Source organism: Globicephala melas, chromosome 3 (genome assembly GCF_963455315.2).
Source record: "Globicephala melas chromosome 3, mGloMel1.2, whole genome shotgun sequence".
NCBI classification, from domain to species: domain Eukaryota; kingdom Metazoa; phylum Chordata; class Mammalia; order Artiodactyla; family Delphinidae; genus Globicephala; species Globicephala melas.
In genome coordinates, this window is record NC_083316.1 from 42,707,863 (window position 1) to 42,731,220 (window position 23,358).

General features: G+C 37.4%; 1 protein-coding gene across 6 annotated transcripts in view; it reads right to left on the reverse strand.

Annotated features, from left to right (window-relative positions):
* SLC38A9 (solute carrier family 38 member 9) overlaps positions 1 to 23,358 on the reverse strand; it is a 110,811-nt gene that overhangs the window by 73,240 nt on the left and 14,213 nt on the right. For 5 of the 6 annotated variants that reach the window (XR_009563379.2, XM_030843360.2, XM_060295779.2 and 2 more), the window contains one exon: positions 11,801 to 11,948. Coding sequence is in view for 4 of the 6 variants with exons in the window: in XM_030843360.2 (XP_030699220.1) it covers positions 11,801 to 11,913 (113 nt within the window). In the remaining 2 variants the exon portion in view is untranslated. Of the gene's footprint in view, positions 1 to 11,800; positions 11,949 to 23,358 lie in introns of those variants that run through there. The other variant, XM_060295782.1, reaches the window with a different exon arrangement.

The following is a 23,358-nucleotide window of genomic DNA, read 5'->3' on the forward strand; positions in this document are numbered from 1 at the left end:
GAGGTTCAGGGGGAGGCTGGAGGTTGTTCTGTTGTCCAAAAGGCTACTTTGATTAGAAAAACTTCATTAAAAGCAACTGTGAGGCTGGAGTGAAATTAAGGTGAGTGGGCCTCACTTTTTTAACTTCTCTAAAAGCAAGGCAAGAGGTATCCTAGGGGTCACAGCAGAAGTACCAGTCCCTGTGGCTGCTTACACCTGAGTCCAGAGTCTCTCCTTGCAGACTAGAGGTTGGTAGCCAAGGATACACAGGACAAATCTGGTCCATGGCCTATTTTCATAAATAAAGTTTTATTGGAACACAGCAAGGCCTGTGCGATTACGTGTTATCTAAGGCTGCTTTCACTCCACAATGGCAAAATTGAGTCCATACGCCCACAAAGCCTAAAATATTTACTATCTGGCTCTTTACAGAAAAAAATAGTTTGCTGACTCCTGCCCTAGACCACTGAATGTTCTTACACAGAGCAATGCCTGCACCGAAACCCCCAAAGCACCTAGCCATCAGTACCATAGATGACCTCATTCTACTCCTGGCTGGGCTTAGCCATACTCTAAAGCATAGTTACTCGCTGGGATATGATCCCATGGGTTATTTGTAATGCTGGATCAGGATGGGTTAAATCAGTATTTTTTTCCTAATGAAAATTGAGTACTGAGTTAAAAAGAAAAAAAAATATATGTGTGTGTGGTTGTATATATACATAACAAGCCAAATATTTATAAACCCTCATCGTAGTGATTCCCGTCCTTTTTTTTTGCTGAGGGTCTATCTCCTTTCCCAAAGTGTCTGGCACCAAAAAAGAACTTAGTGAATGTTTACTGACAAAAGGAAGGAATACAAGAACAAAAGGAAAGGAGGAAGGAAGTAGAGAGGGAAGGACAGAAGCAGAGAACAAGAGAAACAGGTAGGCAGGCAGGCTGGCAACTTGGGAATAGCTTACAATTGCAATTGCAATTATGATGAGCACTCAACAGAAATTTAAACTGAAAAAGTAGCACATTAAATTGTATATAGTATATGAGCTCATAAAATATCATAGAAAAGGATAGAAAAAAATATACTAAAATGTTTTAACAACACTTGCCTCTATGTGATGGGAATATATTTCTTTATGCTTTTTTTCCCCAGAATATTCTCTATACAAGAACAAAACAAAATAACAAAACAGCCCCTAAGTAGAGAAAAAAGATAATTTGTATCATCCTATAGAAGCACAGGTGATTTAAACATTGTTTCTAATAAAATGCGTTTTTCATTTTGTATATACTATTTTTATCCTAAATTATAGGAATCTTTATTTTCTGAATAACTTTTTTCTCATTATAAAAGTAGTACATTGTTTTTGTATGAGGATAATATAGAAGTTGTAGAAGAAAATAAAAACCACCCATTAGAAATAATCAGTTAACATTCTAGTATATTTTCAAATGAGTGTAGACCCACATACGTGCACACAGGTGCACACACACACAAAATTAGTTTTACTTGTTTTTGAACTTTACATAAAGTGGAATCACACAATATGTATTTTTCTGTCTAGCTTCTTTTGCCAACATTATCTTTCTGAGATTCATCCATATTCTTGCGTGCAGCTGTAGACTGTTATAGCTGTGTAATATTCCATTACATGAAAATACAATTTATTTAACCATTCCTGGTTGGTGGGTATCTGGGTTGTTTCCAGTTTGGCACTCCTATGAATAACTCATAATCTATATTTTTGTACATGGCTTTTGGTGAAATGTGCACACATTTCTATTGATTATAAACAGTGTATACTCAATGTTAACAGATAATTACAAACCCTTTTCCAAAGTGATTATGCTAATTTACACTTACGCTAGTACTGCATGATCATTCCCATTGTTCTACATCCTTGCCTTGATTTGTTTTCATCATTGATTGATTTCTTACCTTAGGTTACTGTTTTTTGTTTCTTAGTTTTTAGTTTCAGATTTTCCATTATTTTTTTATTCAATAAATATTTTCCATGAATTTGGTTCTTTTTTACATTTCTAGTCAGTGCCAAAATTCTCAACCTTATTTCAGTTTCCCTGAACATATTAAACATAGTCTTTAAAAAGTCTGTTTCTGATAACTCCATTGTCTGGATCATCTGTCTATTGTGTATCAAGTCTCTTAATTTCTAATCATGTTGTCTCATCTTCTCTTATGCCTAGCTATTTTTGATTAAGTACCTGGCATAATACTTAATAAAATTCTAGTATACAGAAAACAGTATAAGTAAGTTGAAGCCTAGAATAATATTATTTTCTTTAGAAAGGGTTTACATTTGCTTTTGGGAGCCAATTTGAGACACTTAGCAGTCCTAGATTACCTTAATCCAGTTTTAGGGATTGAGATGAGTTAAAGTTGAGCTACAGTCCCTGAAAGAAGGCCATTCTATTTCCAGTTCACTCATATTTCTAGGCTTATAGACCTTAGGGCTTCCAACCTAAAGCTTGCATGGGGCCTACCTACTATTAGTGAACCCTGGATTCCAGTTTTTCTCCCTCTAGCCTTGTAAAGCTATTGAAAGCTCTGTCAATTTAATAGTCATTCAGCTAATAAACTGGAATTGGCAGATACCCTTGAGGAAATGCTGGACTCCCCTCTCTTCGTTTCCTCCTTCTTCTTGATCTAGACCCCATTATTCTTCATTGTTTTATCAGTTCTCCCATGTCTTTAGGCAGATTAAAAAAAATTTTTTTGGTCAGTTTTTCCAGTTATTCTCAGCAAGATGGTTGGTCCAAATTCCTTAATCTGCCCTTGTTGTAAGCAGAAATCCCCCATGCCCTCTTTAATTAAAAAAAAAAATTATTAAGATATTAATTCACATACCATAAAATTTACCCACTTAAAATGTACGATTCAATAGTTTTTAGAACATTTATGGAGTTGTGCCTCCATCACCATAATCAATTTTTGTTTTTTTCTTTTTTTTTGGCTCTGCCATGAGGCATACAGGATCTTAGTTCTCTGACCAGGGATCGAACCCATGCCCCGTGCAGTGGAAGCAGGGAGTCCTAACCATTGGACCGCGAGGGAAGTCCCACCATAATCAACTTTAGAACACTTTCATCACCCCCAAAAGAAATCATGGACTCCATTAACCCCTCTCTTCAGCCCCTGGCAGCCATTAATCTGCTTTCGGTCTCTATGACTTTCCCTAATTTAAATAGTTTGTATAAACTGAATCATACAATATGTGTCTTTTGCTGTGTGGCCTCTTTCACATAGCATGGTTTCAAGGTTCATACATGTTGTAGCGTATATTGATATTTTAATTCTTTTTTACAGTCAAATAATATTCTGTTGTATGGATATATCACATTTGGTTTATACATATATCAACTGAAGGACATTTGGATTGTTTCCACTTTTGGCTATTATAAATGTTATGGACATTTCTTTATATTTGTGTGGACATATGTTTTCAATTCTCTTGGGTATATACCTAGGGGTGGAATTGTTAGGTCAAATGATAATTCTATATTTACATTTTTAAGAATTATCAAACTGTTTTTCAAAAGTGGCTATACCAAAAAAAAAAAAGTGGCTATACCAGTTGCAAAAGGAGTCACGGGTATGAAATGAATAGTATGGGGAATACAGTCAGTGTAATATCTTTGTATGGTGACAGATCGTAACTAAACTTATCGTGCTGGTCATTTTAAAATGTACAGAAATATCAAATCACTATGTTATGTAATGGGAACTAACATAGTGTTGTATGTCAATTATACTTCAAAACCAAACAAATTCATAGAAAAAGAGACTGGATTTGTGGTTACCAGAGGCAGGGTGAGGGTGGGGAATGCATGAAGGCAGTGAAAAGCTACAAACTTTCAGTTACAAGATAAATAACTACTAGTGATGTAATGTACAACATGATAAATATAGTTAACATTTCTGTGTTACAGATGAAAGTTGTTAAGAGAGTAAATCCTAAGAGTTCTCATCATAAGGAAAAAAAATTTTTCTATTTTTTAAAGTTTGTATCTATATGAGATGGTGGATGTACACTAAACTTATTGTGACAATCATTTCATAATGTATGTAACTCAAATCATTATGGTGTATACCTTAAACTTATACAATGCTGGATGTCAATTATATCTCAAAAAACTGGAAGGAAAAGAGAGTGGCCATACCATGTTTCAATCCCACTAGCAACGTTTAACGACCATGCCCTCTTTTTAAGCAATTATTTTTAACACCCAAATTTACTAGCCTTAATAAAATAGACCAATTATTCCTCAATAAAGCTGAAATAAATAAAATAGAAAATATTCATAAAAATAGGGACTTCGCTGGTGGCTCAGCGCTTAAGAATCTGCCTGCCAATGCAGGGGACACAGGTTCGAGCTCTGGTCCGGGAAGATCCCACATGCCATAAAGCATAAAGCCATAAGCCCGTGCACCACAACTACTGAGCCTGCGCTCTAGAGCCCGTGAGCCACAACTACTGAGCCTGTGTGCCGCAACTACTAAAGCCCACGTGCCTATAGCCCATGCTCTGCAACAAGAGAAGCCACCACAATGAGAAGCCTGCACCCCCACTCCCCAAAACTAGAGAAAGCCCGTGTGCTGCAACGAAGATCCAATGCAGCCAAAAATAAATAAATAAATAAATAAATAAATTTATAAGAAAAATAATAAAAAATAAAAATAATTCTCTAACTATAATAAAGGAGAAACAAAATAAAATAACAAATTTTAATATGTAAGTTGTAGGCCATAACAACAAAGAATGAACACCAATGCCTACATCAATTTATAATGAATAAGACAGGATTTAAGAGAAGATTCAGCTATTCTACAGAAGAGTTATAAGAAAATAAAAAATCAGAGGTATTGGTAGATATAAAAACTCGTGTTAGAATAAACAAGTCATATATGAATTTGAGGAAATGCAAATTTCAATTTGATGAAATTCAAATGCAAATATGAGATATGAATTGTTGGAATTCAAATTCAAATTTGAGAGAAATAACCTTAATTGAAGTAGTGAGAACATGCCAAGATAAATTATAAACTAACTGAAATAGAAAAAATGAGGAAGTGTGATGCTGTTGCAATGAATCAGGCTTTTTAAATTAAGTATAGCACCAAAGTAATTTTCTATGTTACTGTATAGAAAACATATTTCCTCACTTAAAATGTTGAGGCATTCACTTCTCTCTTAATATTTAAAAGATCTTGGAAACCATACCTTGTGACAAAGGAATACAGAACAGATTGCAAGAAGAAATCTTAAAAAAAGAAGCCAGAGAAAAAAATGTAATAGCCTTTTGGAGACAATTTCAGACTAAGACTAAAAAATAACAGGCAAGCCAAAGATACATAATCTCAGTATGTTATTTTTACATCAGTTCCTTATCTTTGGGTTACAGTCATCCATTAGGCTTTTAACAAGATCCATAAATTTCATGTGCTTCCATAATTTTAAAACACTTGATTTTAAGTCTTTGTTAAAAGGAGTTTCACTTTTCTTATTGTACATTTGCAATTGGTTTCATTGCTTTTGCAGTAATAGTATAATTACTTGTGAAAGGAAAATCCAAATGGAGTTGGTATTGCTGAGAGCTCTCTAAAATGGAGCCAGGAAGCCATAAGGAATTGTGACTTACGCATGTCTCAGCCTGGATGGAGTGTGACCTTTTGACCTTACAATCAAGTCATCCAGAACATATGCCAGAAACTCAAGATACTTATTGGATCCTTACCCTAAAATAACTAGTGACAGTCTATCTACCTGTAGGACCCCTATCCTAAAACAACTTGTGAGTCCTTAAGGATAAATCACAATCCTTCCCAGGCAATTTTTAACAACCTCGTGGCTTTTTGTCTTTATAAGCCCCTGACTCTTTTTCTTCCTCAGAACACTCTTTCAGGATTACCCAAATCTGTGTCTCCCGAATTATAATTTTAAGACCCCCCCCAATAAACTCTTTTCTTATTTGCAGCCCCCTGCATTATTTTTTTTTGGTTTACACACTAAAAGCCTTTTCAACTATATACTTGGAGATGTTATAATACTGAGTAGACAGAGAAAGATGCTAGCCCAACTCTTCATACCCTTTCCTCCCAACAAAACACACTTGATTGGTGCTAATGAGCACCGGTCAAACTCATTAGGCTCCCTCTTTCTTCAGGCTTGTCCAAATAATGTCAATGAGGGAGGAAGAAAGGGAAGAAAATAAAGCATTAGTTTAGAGGCAACGAAGGAAACAGCAAAATCAGACAGACCAGAGAGAATAAGGAAAGAAATGGAAGCAACTCAGGCAAGCAGATATGGATACAAAAGGATAGTTAAGCAAACAAAGACATCTGGAAAGAGAGACAGAAGTAAAAGAACCTATGAACTTGAGAGAATAAAAAGGTTCTGATGGGACTAGAAATAAGATCCCATTCTAACAAAGTCCATAGTTAGATTTATTTATTTATTTATTTATTTAAATCAATTAATTTATTCTTGGCTGCATAGGGTCTTCGTTGCTGTGCGCAGGTTTTCTCTAGTTGTGGCGAGAGGGGGCTACTCTTCGTTGCGGTGCGCTGGCTTCTCACTGCAGTGGCCTCTCCCGCTGCAGAGCATCGGCTCTAGGCACATGGGCTTCAGTAGTTGTGGCACACGGGCTCAGTTGCTCCACGGCATGTGGGATCTTCCCGGACCAGGGCTTGAACCCATGTCCCCTGCATTGGCAGGAGGATTCTTAACCAGTGCACCACCAGGGAAGTCCCTTTAGTTAGATTTAAAGCATCTCTGAATCCATGGCCAGGGTTGCTCTCTTCAAGCGTTTAGCAAAAATAGTTCCACTGGAGAAAAATAATGGTGGAGAGTGGGGAGAAGAGAGGTTAGAGAAGTGGACTAAAAAGGGAGAGAAAAGAGGAGAGGGAAGAGAGTAGGGAGAAAAGGAGGAAGGAGAGGGAAGGGTACAGAAGTTGTAATACAATCAGCAAGTTGGTATCAGCTCCATGGCACTGATAAATGGTTAAGGGCCCTGGTCCTGTCTATTTAACATAGATGGCAAGTTCCTCAAAATGCAATTTATGCAGCTCTGGAAACCAGTCCTCCTGGGAAAACTACTTTTCTAGCTCTGTATAAATCCCCAACTATGAAACTACCAAGCCTCAATAATCACTGTTATTGGTCCAGGGCACATTAATAGATAAACTCTTCACTTTGTTATGCGCCCCCCGACCCAGGACTACAAATACCAAAAAGAATCAATTCAGCCTGCTATTCAGCGATAGTATTATTGACAGATGAAAGTGAGAGGCCAGTTTACAGATGTGTAGACAAGTAGACACTCTAAAAAAAAAAAAAATAGGGGCCATAAGCATGCTTAGTATGTTTGAAGGGCACCTGGAACTGCCTATTTTCAATGTCTACCTCTACCCCACTGGCTTACCAGAGTACTTGAAATGTTATCAATTAGAAAAATCTAACCTTTAGGTTAGGCTTTTATTTATTTATTTAATTTATTTATTTTTGTCTGTGTTGGGTCTTCGTTGCTGCGCGTGGGCTTTCTCTAGTTGCAGTGAGAGGGGGCTACTCTTCATTGTGGCGCACGGGCTTCTCATTGCGGTGGCTTCTCTTGTTGCAGAGAACAGGCTCTAGGCACGTGGGCTTCAGTACTTGTGGTGTGTGGGCTCAGTAGTTGTGGCTCACGGTCTCTGGAGCACAGGCTCAGTAGTTGTGGTGCACGGGCTTAGCTGCTCCGCGGCATGTGGGATCTTCCCGGACCAGGGCTCGAACCCGTGTCCTCTTCATTGGCAGGCAGATTCTTAACCACTGTGCCAGCAGGGAAGCCCTAGGTTAGGCTTTTATATTCTAGGATTCTCCTTATTAAAATGCAAACAGCCATGGAAAAGTAATAGAGTAGGTCTTTGACACATCAGATTGTTTGCCATCGTAACACCTAAACAGACAAGAAAGCCCTGCACGAATAGGACAGATAAGCACTAGTGAATAAGGGGAGGAAGAAAAAGTATAACTTACAAAGCACTGTCTAGAGGAAATTTTTGAGTGAATTCCCTGAGAAAAACTGGGTACGTAGAGAGGAGCAAGAAAGCCCTAGGTCCTGGGAAAAAAGGAAGAGGAAACAGAGTTTGAAAAAATGGAAAAAGGGAAGTGCAAAGCCAAATTAACCACTTCACAATTTGGTTTCAGGCTGGCTGGAGTGGTCAACTCCCAAAGGTCATAATCCCAGAGTAGCAGCAAAGCATGAAGCAATCCTGAATACCAGGTCTAATATTTGGTTACCAGAAAGTCTGGGAAAAGCAGGAAAACAATCTCTAAGACCAGTGATTGCCAATGGAATATTATCAAATACAGTATAGCAGATTTCTAAACCTTCCTGTCCTGCCACCCACATTCCTCACTCCACCCCAAACCAGGTAAAAAAAACTAATAGGGGAGGGGAGGGGAGGAGAGGGGAGGGGAGTGGAGGCATGCAGAGGGAAAAGTGGATTTGTATAGTTTGCAAAAGGTCCCTAAATAATCCAAATAATTATGACATGTATCATTCCTCTACAGTGACAAGCTCCTTCTTCCACCTAAGTCTAATTAGACCCCAGGTCCAACAAAATGATAAGCAGGTCCAGCACGTTATCTTTTAGTCCAAAGCAGTTCTTAAAATTCTTATATTTGAACCAAAACATAATTTTGACTGCCACCTAGTGGAAGAGATAAAGTCAACCACAAACTAAACTGAGGATAAGCAATCTAAAATTATCAAATGTTGTTCTTTATATTCTAACAGCCTAAGACAGTTTCCAAAAGTGTGGTTATATGTAAGATGATTTTAGGTAGCACAAGGATAAACGCTATTTTAACTACTTGGTATTTACTGCAATGCATATTAGAAAAAAGTATAAACAATACTTCATTTCACGAATACATGAAGATGAGGCTAAATTAACCCTAATTTTTCAACATTAATAAATTTTAAAAAATATTAAATTATAATATTACACAGGTGGTACTGGGATATCACCAAAGTCATAAGGTGACTCTAAAATGACTGAAGTTTTGGAAATAGTTGTCTAAGTTGGTTCTTCTAATTGAAGACACTTCCTTCACTGTGTTTGAGATTTATGTATATAAAGTGAAATAACAATGTTTTAAGGTACTCCTGTTTTTTTCCTCATCAAATAAGTTTCTGAAATTATTTCACAAGCAAATTAGCATTCAATACTGCTAAACCCCTATAAATATTTGCCTTCCTTAAAACATGCTTACCTAGATAGTTATCCTGATTGAAAATAGTTGATTCCCTCTTATTTTGACAAGTTTCATTATAGAAAATATATTTCCATTTAACCTACACGGTTAAACAAATTCTCAGAGAACTGTTTGAACTCCTGCCAACCTACTGCAGTGGAATACACTTTAATGACCTATGTTCTATTGTCACAGTGGTCAATTATTTATCATAGAATTTAGAGGTTTCAAGAAAATCCTGAGCATTTAATCAGCATTCATTAGTCCTTGTATTCACTGATATTGGAACATATAAGTGAAAATTACAAGATTCATTTCATTATCTTCTCTGATGGCCACCTTAAATGACAAAGATAAATTTGTCATGTGATAAATTTCACACTGCTCTAGCTGCAAAAAAGACTAAAAAATTAAGTATCTGGAAAATGGAAATGGGATTATCAAGACTAGCTTAAACCAATCCTCCTTCATCTCCTGGATTGGAAACTACTTCGACCCTTAACACGGTTAGGCTTCCGCTGGCAAAGAGGTGGGGTTGATGAATAGTTGGGCATTTCCCAAATAGTAATCTGCCACACGTCCCACCTCAAGCACTCAGTTTCCTTCTGAGGAGGCAACCACTCTTACAGTTTCCCATTTATTCCCCCAGAGTCATTTATACATATTTGTATAATATATAACTTGTTAATGTTGTTTTTACCTAAATGGTAGTATACTATATACACTGCTCTGCACTTCACTTTTTTCATTTAACAAAATAAGTTGAAGACTTGTTCCATTTTGATATGTAATAAAGCTACTTCCTTCTTTTCAATGGGTGAAAAATATTCCATTGTATCAATGTGCCATAATTTATTTATCCAGTCCTATAAGAAAAGACATTTTAGTTGTTTTCAAACTTTTGCTATTATAAAAAATAGTGCATTAAACAACCTTGTGCATATATTATTTGACATTGCAAATTAATACTTAGAAATGAAATTATTGGGCCATGTAAACTTTGGAATTGGTTGCTGGCATGTTTTTTGGTGAGGGGCAGATCACATTAATTTTATGGATTAAAATTTAAAGAGCATGACATTTTATTTTAGAGTCTTCCCTACTGAGACCAGTATATGCCTTTTTGTTACATGTCTTATCTTATTAATTCTAATATGCACATTTAATCATTTCTAAAATATGGATGCATCTCATAATTCAGGACATCTTTTAATCACTGTCAGCCAGGTGGCAGTCATGAAAGTAATTATTTCTGGTGGCACGAAGGTAACTGTCACCTGTGATCGTTTCAGTCATCAAACCATTTAGGGACCATTTAAGGAAGAAATGTGAGCCACAGTGTTTAGAAAGCTTTCTGTGACACCTTCTGGTAAGATCAGGAAAGTGCAAGCATCAAAACTAAAAAGTGTCAGTGACTAGGAAGAAACACTATCAATGTTCTCAGTGATACTAAGGACAATTTTGCGTGGGCAGGGAAAAAAACACTGATTTTGATGAATGCAAGTCAAAAAGTGATTCAGAAGAATTAGACTCTATATGCGAAGAATCAGATTTGTAATATCTTAACCAATATATTTTGTTTATATTTTTATTTTTATAATTACAAGAGTTCTTCTAGTAAACATCAAAATAAAATTCTAAGTCCAAAGAAATTGTTGCATCAGAGGTATGGGTAGCAGTTTATGTATTATATTAAAAACAAAAACAACAGGGACTTCCCTGGCGGCGCAGTGGTTAAGACTCTGCACTCCCAATGCAGGGGGCCCGGGTTCGATCCCTGGTCAGGGAACTAGATCCCACAGGCATGCCACAACTAAGAGTTTGCATGCCACAACTAAGGAGCCCAGCTGCCACAACAAAGACATGGCGAAACCAAATAAATAAATAAATAGTTAAAAAAAAAGCAGCACAACTTATAATCAGCATCTCAGATTTGAAGAAATATTCTACATGTTATTTTAGGTCTCTCAGTAGTATTTTAAAGTTTCTCTCATATAGATTTTGCACATCCTTAAGGCTATTCCTATGTATTTTATCTTTTTCTTCATTATATTTTCTCATCAGAATGCTATTTATTTTTGCCTGTTTTGTAAACAACCACGTTACTGAATTGTCTTATTATTTATAATAATTTTTCAGTGGATTCTTTTGGGTTTTCCAGGTATGCAATGAAATAAATTTTAAACTCTACTTATCTTAAACTATCTGCTGGAATTTAAGCTCAATGAAGGTAAGGATTACGTATTACTTTTACTGTTCTATCCCCAGCACCTCGCATATTACCTTGCACAAATCAGATAATCAATATGTATTTGTTAAATGAATTATATGCATCTTACTTCATAAAACTTCCCAACCACCCCTGACAGACAAGTGGAGTTTAGTATAAAAAGTCAGATATAAGTGAGAAAAGAGTATTTATATTTATTCTCTACCACATACAAACATACAGATCCTGTAAGAAACTGGATATTTTATAAGCAAAGTTATATATATTTGGTTATAATTAGTTGTATATTAATAATTAAAAACCTTAATTATAAAATAAATATTTTATTTTAAACACTTACCTTTTGGATCTTATATCTGATGAATCAAACTGGATATTCATAGGTCCAGGATTTATTTCATTATCTACCTCAGGGATGAGAAGATGGCTAGAATCACTATCCATATTTGCCATTTTTTCTCAGACGCTAAGCACTGAAGAAGTCAGTCCTATAATAAATCAGAAAAGAGAAACAATTTAAAGTTTAATTTAAAAAATATTTTATTAATAGGTAATATATTTGCATGCATAAGAAATTGAAAAAACACAGGAATTTGCTGAAGATATCTTAATGAGCTACATGCCTAAAATATTTATATTATCAGAAACCTGTTAAGTTGAAATGGAGTTACTGCTTATTTTTCAGCTTAGTAAAAAAGAAGCAGGGCAATCCATTTCCAGTAATAAAATAGATTAGGCTACTTGGACTCATTTTCCTGCAGAAAACAACTAAAAATACTGGATAAAATATTATTATTATTTTTTTAAATCAGAGATCTCATACGTTCATTTTATTTTTTTGTCTGTGAAATATATTAAAACTTTGCTGATGACAGCTGGAAATCAAAACATTAAAACTTTTAACATAATAAAATAGCTGTGTTTGTGAAGATCTTTTAAAAGTTTCCTAAACCAATAAGAGAGAAAAATTAAAAAGTAGTGAATATAATACAAATTAAACATCAATTGAAAATAGGAGTCAGTGTGTTAAAAAAAAAATTAAGAGGTTGGTCAGGTATAAAGGAAGTCATCTTAAATTTCTAATACTGTTACAGTATGTACAGCACAGCTGAGGTAGGGTGATGGACAATATGACCTCTTGAAGCCCTTTACAATCTTTGTTGTTGTTGTTGTTTTATAATTTAATTTAATTTATTTTTTTATACAGCAGGTTGGATACAATATTTTTTAAAAATTTTTGAAAAGCACCTTTTAGTAAGGAAAAGCAGGCCATTTGCAGGTGAATTTAAGGAACCTAGAAAGTAAGTAGCTCAAAGAAGTTGCTTCTGCTCTGAGGGTATTTGCTGTGCCAGGAGAAACTGGGCTGAGGTTTTCAAGACCTTGTGAAGTATTAAGAAAATAGAAGACAAAACCCAAGATTCACCCAAAGTAAGGAACGACTGTAGTAAGAAATCATCTCCTCTCCGTACTTCCCATACAGCTGGGACTACAAAGAACTTTACCATCAGATTAGGAGTTAACAAGAAGTAAAAGTGCCTCACTCCCTCACAAAGGAATAACAAACAAGTTTTCTTGACAATGACTACAGCCTCTGTGTGTGTGTGTGTGTGTGTGTGTGTGTGTGTGTGTGTGTGTGTGCGCTTGAGGGAAATATTATATACCACAAACTGCACCTCATATGGATTTGCAAGGTGATCAAAGAACACTTAAACCTGTGAATATAATTTCAGGTTACTTGCTTGGTAGAGCTTATAGGCAATTGGTCGAAGCAAATGTAAATCTTTTCTATGAGGATACAGAAAAGATTGATCCTAGGCCTCAAAAGACTTGCTAACAATCTTTCAAGAACAATGAACAGTACATAGTCAAAAATAACCTAGCATATAAAGAAACAAAGTACTATTAGTGAGAACCAGAAGAAATAGCAGAAACAGATCCACAAAGGCTTCAACTATAGGGATATCAGAATAAGATTATAAAATAATTATGTTTCCTATGTTTAAACAAATAAAGGAAAAAGTGGACATTTTCAAAAAGTAACAGCATATTTGAAAAGGACCAGAATGAATGTTTAGGCCTAAATAAATAAAAAAAAAGAAAAAATATAGTAACACAAAATGTAATAGCCAAAATTTAAAACTCAATGGATGCATTTTAAAGTTGAAGAGAGGGCGTTGGCAACATGGTAGAATATAAAGCTACCTTTATCTTTCCCCTTCAACCAGTAAACCAGTAAAACATCCACAAAACAACAAAGGTGCCTCTGCCCAACATACTAGGATGCTGGAGAATCCCACACATCTGTACATCTACAAGTGAGTGGACCGGAACACACAGAGCAGGGGAACTGAGGGAGGGAGAAACCAAGGGAAGAGCAAAGGCAGTGCCTGTAATCCTACCCCTCTGGCTACAGCAGCTGAGACTGCAGCCCCAGAGTACTGGGTAGCAGCAGGGGAGGCAGGGCACATGACTCCTGCCTCAACAGCCCCCATGGCCACAGAGGCAGAGACGTAGAACCTTACAACACTGAAAACAGCAAAGGCGCCCATGCAATCCTGGCTCTTCTTCCCTTTCGTCTCCCTCCCCCCTGCAGTGTCAGAGTCTGTGACTCAGGAGACCCTGGATGAGAAGGAAGAGTCCACCGTCCTGTCCTGGCTGATGATGCCAGTGACAGTAGCAGAAGCAACGCACCAACAACCCTGGAGGCACAAGAAGCAATAATGAGGACCCAGGGTAATGCCACTAACAGAGGTGATGGACGATGGAGAGTAAGGGCTCAAATATATAACCAGAGTTGGCTCAAGTAAGAAAAACCAAAAGATTGTGCTATAGCACCACCTACTGGAAAGAAAAAGAAAGGCCTCAATTTCTAATCTGTTTAACTCATTATAATCAAGCAAAAATGTAAAAAAAAAAAAAAAAAATGTGCCTGTGGAGAAACAGCTCAAATGTGCCTTCGGAGAAACAGCTCAAGTGTGCCTGCGGAGAAACAGCTCATCAGGCACCATGAACCACAGTAACAGTGCACTACAAAAAGAAAATGACAATCCTCCAGAAACCAAACATAAAGTCATGCAATATTGTGATCTAATTGATAGAGAATTCAAAATAGCTGTTATGAAGACACTCGACAAGCTACAAGTTTTCTTGTAGAAAGGCAGTTTCAATGAACTCAGGAATAAAATTAATGAACAAAAGTAACAAAGAGATTGAAACTAAAAAAGACCTAAACGGAAATTCTAGAGCTGAAGAATTCAATAAATGAGATGAAGAATGAAGTAGAAAGCAATGGAAATAGAGCAGACCAAATGGAAGAGAGAATTGTCAAGCTTGAAGACAGAAATCTAGAAATGATACAAGAGCAAAGAGAAATAAGATTTTTTTTTTTAATGAGGAAATTCTACAAGAGCTATCCGATTCTTTTAGGAAGGGCAACATTAGGGTAGTGGGTATCCCAGAAGAGAGAAGGGAACAGAGTTTACTTAAAGAAATAATAGCTGAGAACTTCCCAAACCTGGGGAAGGAATTGGATATACAAATCTATGAAGCTAAGAGAACACCTAATTACCTCAATGCAAAAAGACCTTCTCCGAGACACATTATATTGAAATCATCGAAAGTCAATACAGGGCTTCCCTGGTGGCGCAGTGGTTGAGAGTCCGCCGGCCGATGCAGGGGACACAGGTTCGTGCCCCGGTCCGGGAAGATCCCACATGCCGCGGAGCGGCTGGGCCCATGAGCCATGGCCGCTGAGCCTGCGCGTCCGGAGCCTGTGCTCCGCAACGAGAGAGGCCACAACAGTGAGAGGCCCGCGTACCGCAAACAAACAAACAAACAAACAAAACAAAACAAAAGTCAATACAAAGAAAAAATTTTAAGGGCATCCAGGGGAAAAAGGATGATAACGTACAAAGGAACCCCCATTTTACTGTCAGCAGATTTCTCACCAGAAACTCTACAGGCCAGGAGGGAGTGGGATTATATTCTCAAAATACCATGAAAGATAAAAACTTTCACCCAAGAATACCCTATCCAGCAAAGTTATCATTCAGATATGAAGGAGAAATAAAGACTTCCCCAGATAAACAAAAGCTGAGGGAGTTCATCAACACTAGACCTGTCTTATAAGAAATGTTGAAAGGAGCTGTTTTACCAGAAACTAAAAGGCAAAAGTACACAGCATTTTGAGTAAGGTGATAAATATATGAAATCAGAAAATTGCAACTCTTTATTAGAATAGGTTTGTAAACACTTTATTATAGTGGAAAGGTAAAGGGGGGGAATAGAAAAAAATTTCAATTTGGTAACAAACTCACAATATAAAAAGGGATAGTTTGAGACAACAAAAACACAAAAGGGGAAGAGGAAAAGGACAGAATCCATATAGGTAAATGTAGCTAAGATGCTATCAGCAGGGACTTCCCTGGTGGCGCAGTGGTTAAGAATCCACCTGCCAATGCAGGGGACATGGGTTCAATCCCTGGTCTGGGAAGATCCCACTTGCCTCAGAACAACTAAGCCCATGCGCCACAACTACTGAGCCTGAGCTCTAGAGCCTGTGAGCCACAACTACTGAAACCCATGTGCCTAGAGCCCATGTTCCACAACAAGAGAAGCCACCACAAGGAGAGGCCCGTGCACCACAACGAAGAGTAGCCCCCGCTCACTGCAACTAGAGGAAGCCCGTGCCCAGCAACAAAGACCCAGTGCAGCCAAAAATAAATAAGTAAATAAATAAATAAATGAATTTAAAAAAAAAGATGCTACCAGCAGAAAACGTACTATTTTATGCATGACAATTTTATACAAACCCAATGGAAACCACAGAACATAAATCCAGAGCAAAGACATGACACATAAAAAAAGAGGAAACTGAGAAAAACATCATAGAAAAACACCAAACCAAAATGGTAGATGGAAACACAAGAAAAAAGCAATAATGGAGATGTAGAATAACCAGAAAACAAAAGATAAAATGGCGATACTGTCTTCATCTATCAATAATCACCTAATTGTAAATGGACTGAATTCACCAATTCAAAGACACAAAGTGGCTGGATAGGATAATTCATCAAGAAGACATTACAGCAAAGTGATTCAGTTATACATACGTGTGTGTGTGTACACACACACACACACACACACACACACACAAACATATATTCTTTTTTAGATTCTGTTCCCTTATAGGTATTACAAAATACTGAGTATAGTTCCCTGTGCTATACTTCAATAAAAAATTAAATTAAATTTAAAAAAAAGACATCACAGTTACTAATATACATGCACCTAACATAGGAACACCAAAACATATAAAACAATTATTAACAGACCTAAAGGGAGAAATTGAGAGCAACACAATAATATTAGGGGACTTCTAACACCTCACTTACATCAAAGGATAGATCAACTGAGGAAGTCAACTGAGAAACAGTGGCCTTAAATGAAACGTTAAACCAGGTGGATTTGATAGATTTGTACAGAACATTCCATCCAAATGCAGAATACACATTCTTCTCAAGTGCACATGAAACTTTCTCAAATGACAGACCATATGTTGGGAAACAAAATAAGTCTCAATAAATTTAACAAGACTGAAATTATATCAAGTATATTTTCCAGTCACCATGGTATGGAACTAGAAATCAACTACAAACAAAAGCTGGAAAATATATGGAGACTAAACAACATGCTACAGTACAACTATTGGGTCAAAGAAGAAGTCAAAAGAGAAATCAAAAATTACCTGAAAATAAATGAAAATGAAAATACATCAAACCAAAATCTTCGGGATGCAACAAAAGTGGTACTAAGAGGGAAGTTTATAGCAATACAGAACTACCTTAAGAAACAAGAAAAATCTGAAATACTTTATCTTTCACCTAAAAAAACCAGAAAAAAGAGAACAAATAAAACCCAAAGTCAGTAGAAGGAGGGAAATAATATTGATCAGAGTGGAAATAAGTGAAATAGACTAAAAAGGCAATAAAAAAGATCAATGAAACCAAGAGCTGGTTCTTTGAAAAGATAAACAAACCTTTAGCTAGACATAGTAAGGAAAAAATGCTGATAAATAAAACTACAAATGAAAGAGGAGAAATAACAACAGATACCATAGAAACAAAAAGGATTATAAGAGATTATGAACAGTCATACACCAACAAATTGGACAACCTAGAAGGGACCAATTCTCAGAATCATACAATCTTCCGAGACTGAATCACAAAGAAATAGAAAATCTGAATAAACCAATCACTAGTACAGAGATTGAAATAGTACTCAAAAAAGCTTCCAAAAACAATAGTCTGGGACCAGACAGCTTCACAGGTGAATTCCATCAAACATTCAAAGAAGATTTAATAACTATCCTTCTCAAACTCTTCCAAAATACTGAAGAGGAGGAAATGCTTCCCAACTCATTTTACGAGGCTAACATCACCCTGACACCAAAATCAGACAGAGACAACATAAAAAAAGAAAAATTATAGCCCAATATCTCCGATGATCATAGATACAAAAATCCTCAACAAAATATTTAGCAAACCAAATACATCAATACAGTAAAAAGATTATATGCCATCATCAGGTGGGATTTATTCCAGGCATGCAAGGATGGTTCATTACCTGCAAATCAATCAATGTGATACACCGCATTAACAAAATAAAGGATAAAAACCATATGACCTTATCAACGGATGCAGAAAAAGTATCTGACAAGATTCAACACCCATTTATGATAAAAACTCTCAATAAAGTGGGTATAGAAAGAATGTACCTCAACATAATAAAGGTCATATGTGACAAACCCAGCAGCTACACATACTCAGTGGTGAAAAACTGAAAGCTATCCTCCTAAATCAGGAACAAGACAAGAATGGCCCCTCTCACCACGCTTATTCACATAGTATTAAAAGACGGTATCCATCCATCTCCTTCTTCCTACCTCCCTGGATGCTCCCCTGACCTCTGCAGGCAGCATCCTCAGTCCATCCTCACTGCCCCTGGCCACATGATGGGAACAGTGGTGGGTCTTGCACGCATGTCCCCGAACTGGCCTGCATCGGTCGGTCGGGGGAGGGGCCTGTTCCACCTAGGCCAGGGGTCTCAGGTCGAAAGGCAACATTCCGCCAGAGCAAGTGGCGAGAGGGAAGGGGGGGCGCCCCTTGTAGCACTTCCCGCCTTGGTGCACTGCGTCTCTTCCACACCCTGCCATGCGCCCAGCGCACAGGTTGGGATGGGGAAAGGGGAGAGGCAAGTGCAGATGGCAGGGGCATTGGAGGGTGGTCCCACGGATCCCTTTCCTGGGGGAAACTTGGGGCTGGAGGGCAGCAGCAGCACGTGTCTGCTGCTGAACACATCTGTATCCGGGTCCTCTGCCACCCCTGGTGTGAGGAGTGGGCCAGGGGGCCTGGTTGGTTGCGGCCCTTGTGCTTTCTCCCTCTTCTAAAAAAAAACAAAAGTCCTAGACAGAGCAAGTAGGCAAGAAAAAGAAATAAAAGGAATAAAAGAAATAAAAGGAATCCAAATTGGAAAGGAAGAAGTAAAATTTAATAGTCTGCAGATGATATGATACTATTAATAGAAAATCCTAAGGACACCACCAAAAAACTACTAGAACTCATCAATAAATTTGGTAAAGATGCAGATACAAAATTAACACTCAGAAGTCTGTTGTGTTTCCATACACTAACAATGAACTATCAGAAAGAGAAATTAAGAAAATGATTGGGGGCTTCCCTGGTGGCACAGTGGTTAAGGATCCGCCTGCCAATTCAGCGGACACAGGTTTGAGCCCTGGTCTAGGAAGATCCTACATGCCGCAGAGCAACTAAGCCCGTGAGCCACAACTACTGAAGCCCAAGCACCTAGAGCCCGTGCTCCGCGACAAGAGAAGCCACCACAATGAGAAGTCCGCGCACCACAACAAAGAGTAGCCCCCGCTTGCCACAACTAGAGAAAGCAGCCCGTGCTCCGCGACAAGAGAAGCCACCACAATGAGAAGTCCGCGCACCACAACAAAGAGTAGCCCCCGCTTGCCACAACTAGAGAAAGCCCGCATGGAGCAACAAAGATCCAACTCAGCCATAAATAAATAAATAAATAAATTTATTAAAAAAAAGAAAATTGCCTTTACAATTGCAACAGAAAGAATAAAATACCTGGAAATAAATTTAAAGACACAAATAACTGGAAAGATATTCTGTGCTCATAAATTCAAAGAATTAACATTATTAAAATGTTCATAAGACTTCCCTGGTGGCGCAGTGGTTGAGAGTCCCCCTCTTGATGCAGGGGACACGGGTTTGTGCCCCGGTCCGGGAAGATCCCACATGCCGCGGAGCGGCTGGGCCCATGAGCCATGGCCGCTGAGCCTGCGCATCCGGAGCCTGTGCTCCGCAACGGGAGACACCACAACAGTGAGAGGCCTGCGTACCACCAAAAAAAAAAAAAAAAAAAAAATGGGCAGAGGAGATAAACAGACATTTTCCAAAGAAGACATATGGGTGGCCAACAGGCACATGAAAACGATGTTCAACATCATCAATTATTAGGGATTATTAGGGATCAAAACCACAATAAGATATCACCTCACACCCATTTGAATGGTTATTATCAAAAAGGCAAGAAATAACACGTGTTGGTGAGGATGTAGATATAAGGGAACACTTACACACTGTAGGTGGGAATGTAAACTGGTGCAGCCACTATGGAAAACAGTATGGAGATTCCTCAAAAATTTAAGAATGGAAGTAGCATATGATCCAGCCATCCCACTTCTTGGTGTTTATCCAAAGAAACACTAATTCAAAAAGATATATGCACTCTTATGTTCGTCACGGCACTATTTGCAATAGTATTGCAAGAAATATTTCCAAAGTACAGAAACAACCTAACTGCCCAATAATGAATGAATGGATAAAGAAGGTGTGGCATATACATACAATGAAACACTACTCAGCCATAAAAAAAAGATGAAACCTTGCCATTTATGACAACATGGATGAACCTTGAGGATATTATGTTAAGTGAAATAAGTCAGAGAAATATATACTGTGTGATTTCACTTATATGTGGAATATAAAAAACAAAACAAATAAAATAAATAAATGAACTGAACAAAAACAAATACATGGATACTGAGAATACTGAGTAGTGGTTATCAGAGGGAAAGGGGCAGAGAGAAGGGTAAAGGGGATCAACTGTATGGTGATGGATGGAAAGTAAATTTTTGGTGGTGAGCACACTGTAGGGTATACAGAAGTAGAAATATAATGAACAATTTTATAAGCCAATGGTACCTTAAAAACAAATCTATAAATAATACTAAATAAATAAAGTTAGCAACCTTTATTAAAGAAATTGAAGAGAAAATTAATGTACTAGAAGATACATCAGAAGAAGTTATCTAGAAAGTGGCAAAGAGAGAAAAAAAAAAAGGCAGAAAATGTGGGAGAGAGGTTAAAAGACAAGAGATAGAATGAGAAGGTCTAATATGCATGTAATTGGTGAACCGGAAAGAGGAGATAGCAGAGGTAATATTGAAGAGATAATGGCTTAGGATTTTCGAGAATTCGTAAATGATAATGATCTGCAGATTCAAGAAGTTTAATGAATTCAAGCAGAATCAATAAACAATATGTTACAGAGTTGGAAAAAAAAATTAAAATTCCAGACCAAAGGGGGAAAAGATCAAGTGAAGTTCTTGGAATTAAAGTGTTCTAAAGCCCTTGTATTGGCCAGATCAACATTACACTTTGATGTGATGTATGGTGTAATTTTAAAGGTAACTACTAACATAATAGAAAACAATATATAACTTATAATCTAGGAGAGGGAGAAAGGAGAATGTTAAAAAATAAATGACTTAAAGAAAGGTAAGAAAGGAGAAAAAAATGTAAAAGAAGTAGGACAAATAGAAAGCATAAAATAGGTAAGATCCTCCCATTCTTTCTTAAACCCATGCTAATCAGGCTATCTTCCCCATCACTACACAAAACCTACTCTTATTAGACCAATGCCCTCCATATTGGTAAACTCAATTTCTCAATCTTTAACTTGCTTGCCTTATCAGAAATATTTGCCACAAAGAATCACTCTCTTCCTTAATAAACTGATTCAACAGGGCTTCAGGTTTTTCCTATATCTCTCTGGTCCCTCCTCCTTTTCTGTCTGCTTTGCTCACTGTTAGCTCCTTGTCTCCCTTAAAATTGTAGAGTCTCGGGCTTCCCTGGGTGGCACAGTGGTTAAGGAATCTGCCTGCCAATGCAGGGGACATGGGTTCGATCCCTGGCCTGGGAGGATCCCACATTCCACGGAGCAGCTGAGGCCGTGTGCCACAACTGCTGGGACTGCGCCCTGGAGCCTGCGAGTCACAACTGCTGAGCCTGCGTGCCACAACTGCTGAGGCCTGCACGCCTAGAGCCCATGCTCTGCAGCAGGAGAGGCCACCGCAATGAGAAGCCTGTGCACTGCAATGAGTGGTGGCCCCTGCTTGCCACAACTAGAGAGGGCCCGCATGCAGCAGCAGAGGCCCAACACAGCCAAAAATAAATACATTTATTAAAAAAAGAAATTGTAGTCTCAAGGGTCAGTCTTTGTACTCTTCTCTATTTACCTCAATTTTTAGGTAATGTTATCCAATCTCATGGTTTTAATATCGTCACTTGTGTTATACAATACAGTAGCCGCTAGTCACAAGTGATTACTTAAATTTATACTAATTAAAATTAAATTAAAAAAAATTCAGTACCTGAGTCACTCTAGCCACATGTGGCTAGTGGCTACCATATTGCACAGTGTAGGTATAAAACATTTCCATCATTGCAGAAAGTTCTGCTGATCTAGATAATGACAAATTTCACATTATATTTCTAGCCAAAATTTCTCTCCTAAATTTCAGACTTGCATATCCAACTACCAACTTAACATCTTTTTAAAAATTGAGATATAATTGACATATAACATTATACTAGTTTTAGATACACAACATAATGATTTGGTATATGTATATATCCAACTTAATATCTTTACTTGGATATAATAGACAAGTGAAACCTGTCAAAAACTGAACTTCTGACTTTTTCCTGAAAAGCTACCCCATGCATTGTTTTCCTGATTTCAGTTAATGGTATTTCCATCCTTCTAGTTGCTCAAGCTAAAATTCTTGGAATCACTCATAACTTCTTTTTCTCAGTCTACATTCAATCCGTTAGGAAATCTTGTTGGCTTTCTTTCAAATATATCCAGACTCTGACTACCATCATTTGTTACCAAGATTTCTACAGTGGAGCTCTCTGTTTGTACCCTTACAGTTTACTTGCCACACAAGCAGGTAGAGAGTTGTAGAGTGGTATAGTAAGGAATTTGGCCTCACCCAGTTGGTTGTTACAACTGAGGGAAGTGCTATTAGCACCCAGTAGGTAGAGACTAGGGATGCTGCTAAAGATCCTACAGTGCACAGGTTAGCTTCCTACAACAATTACCTAGTCAAAAATGTCCTGACACTGAGAAATCTGCCCTAAGGGGGAAAATAGGAGGCTGTGTTAGGGAAAGACAGGAAGGGACCTTATATGGTAATGGCAGTATTCTATTTCTTTAACTTGATTGTGGTTACATGGCTATTTGCTTTATAATTATTCAATATACGTATGTTCGATGCATTTTTTTGTAGGATGTTGTATTTCACAATTATTAAAAAAAAAAGGGAACTCCATAAGATGAAGTAAACAGATTTTAACACAAAACCAAGTGCTTTACCTTTTATCCTCAACCTGTAAGTTACTATTATTACCTTCACTTTATAGAAAAGGATACAAAGCATGGAGAAGGTAAGTAATTGACTACAAAGTTAGTAAGTGGCAGAGTTCAAATTCAAGCCTACACAGTTTAAGTCCAGAG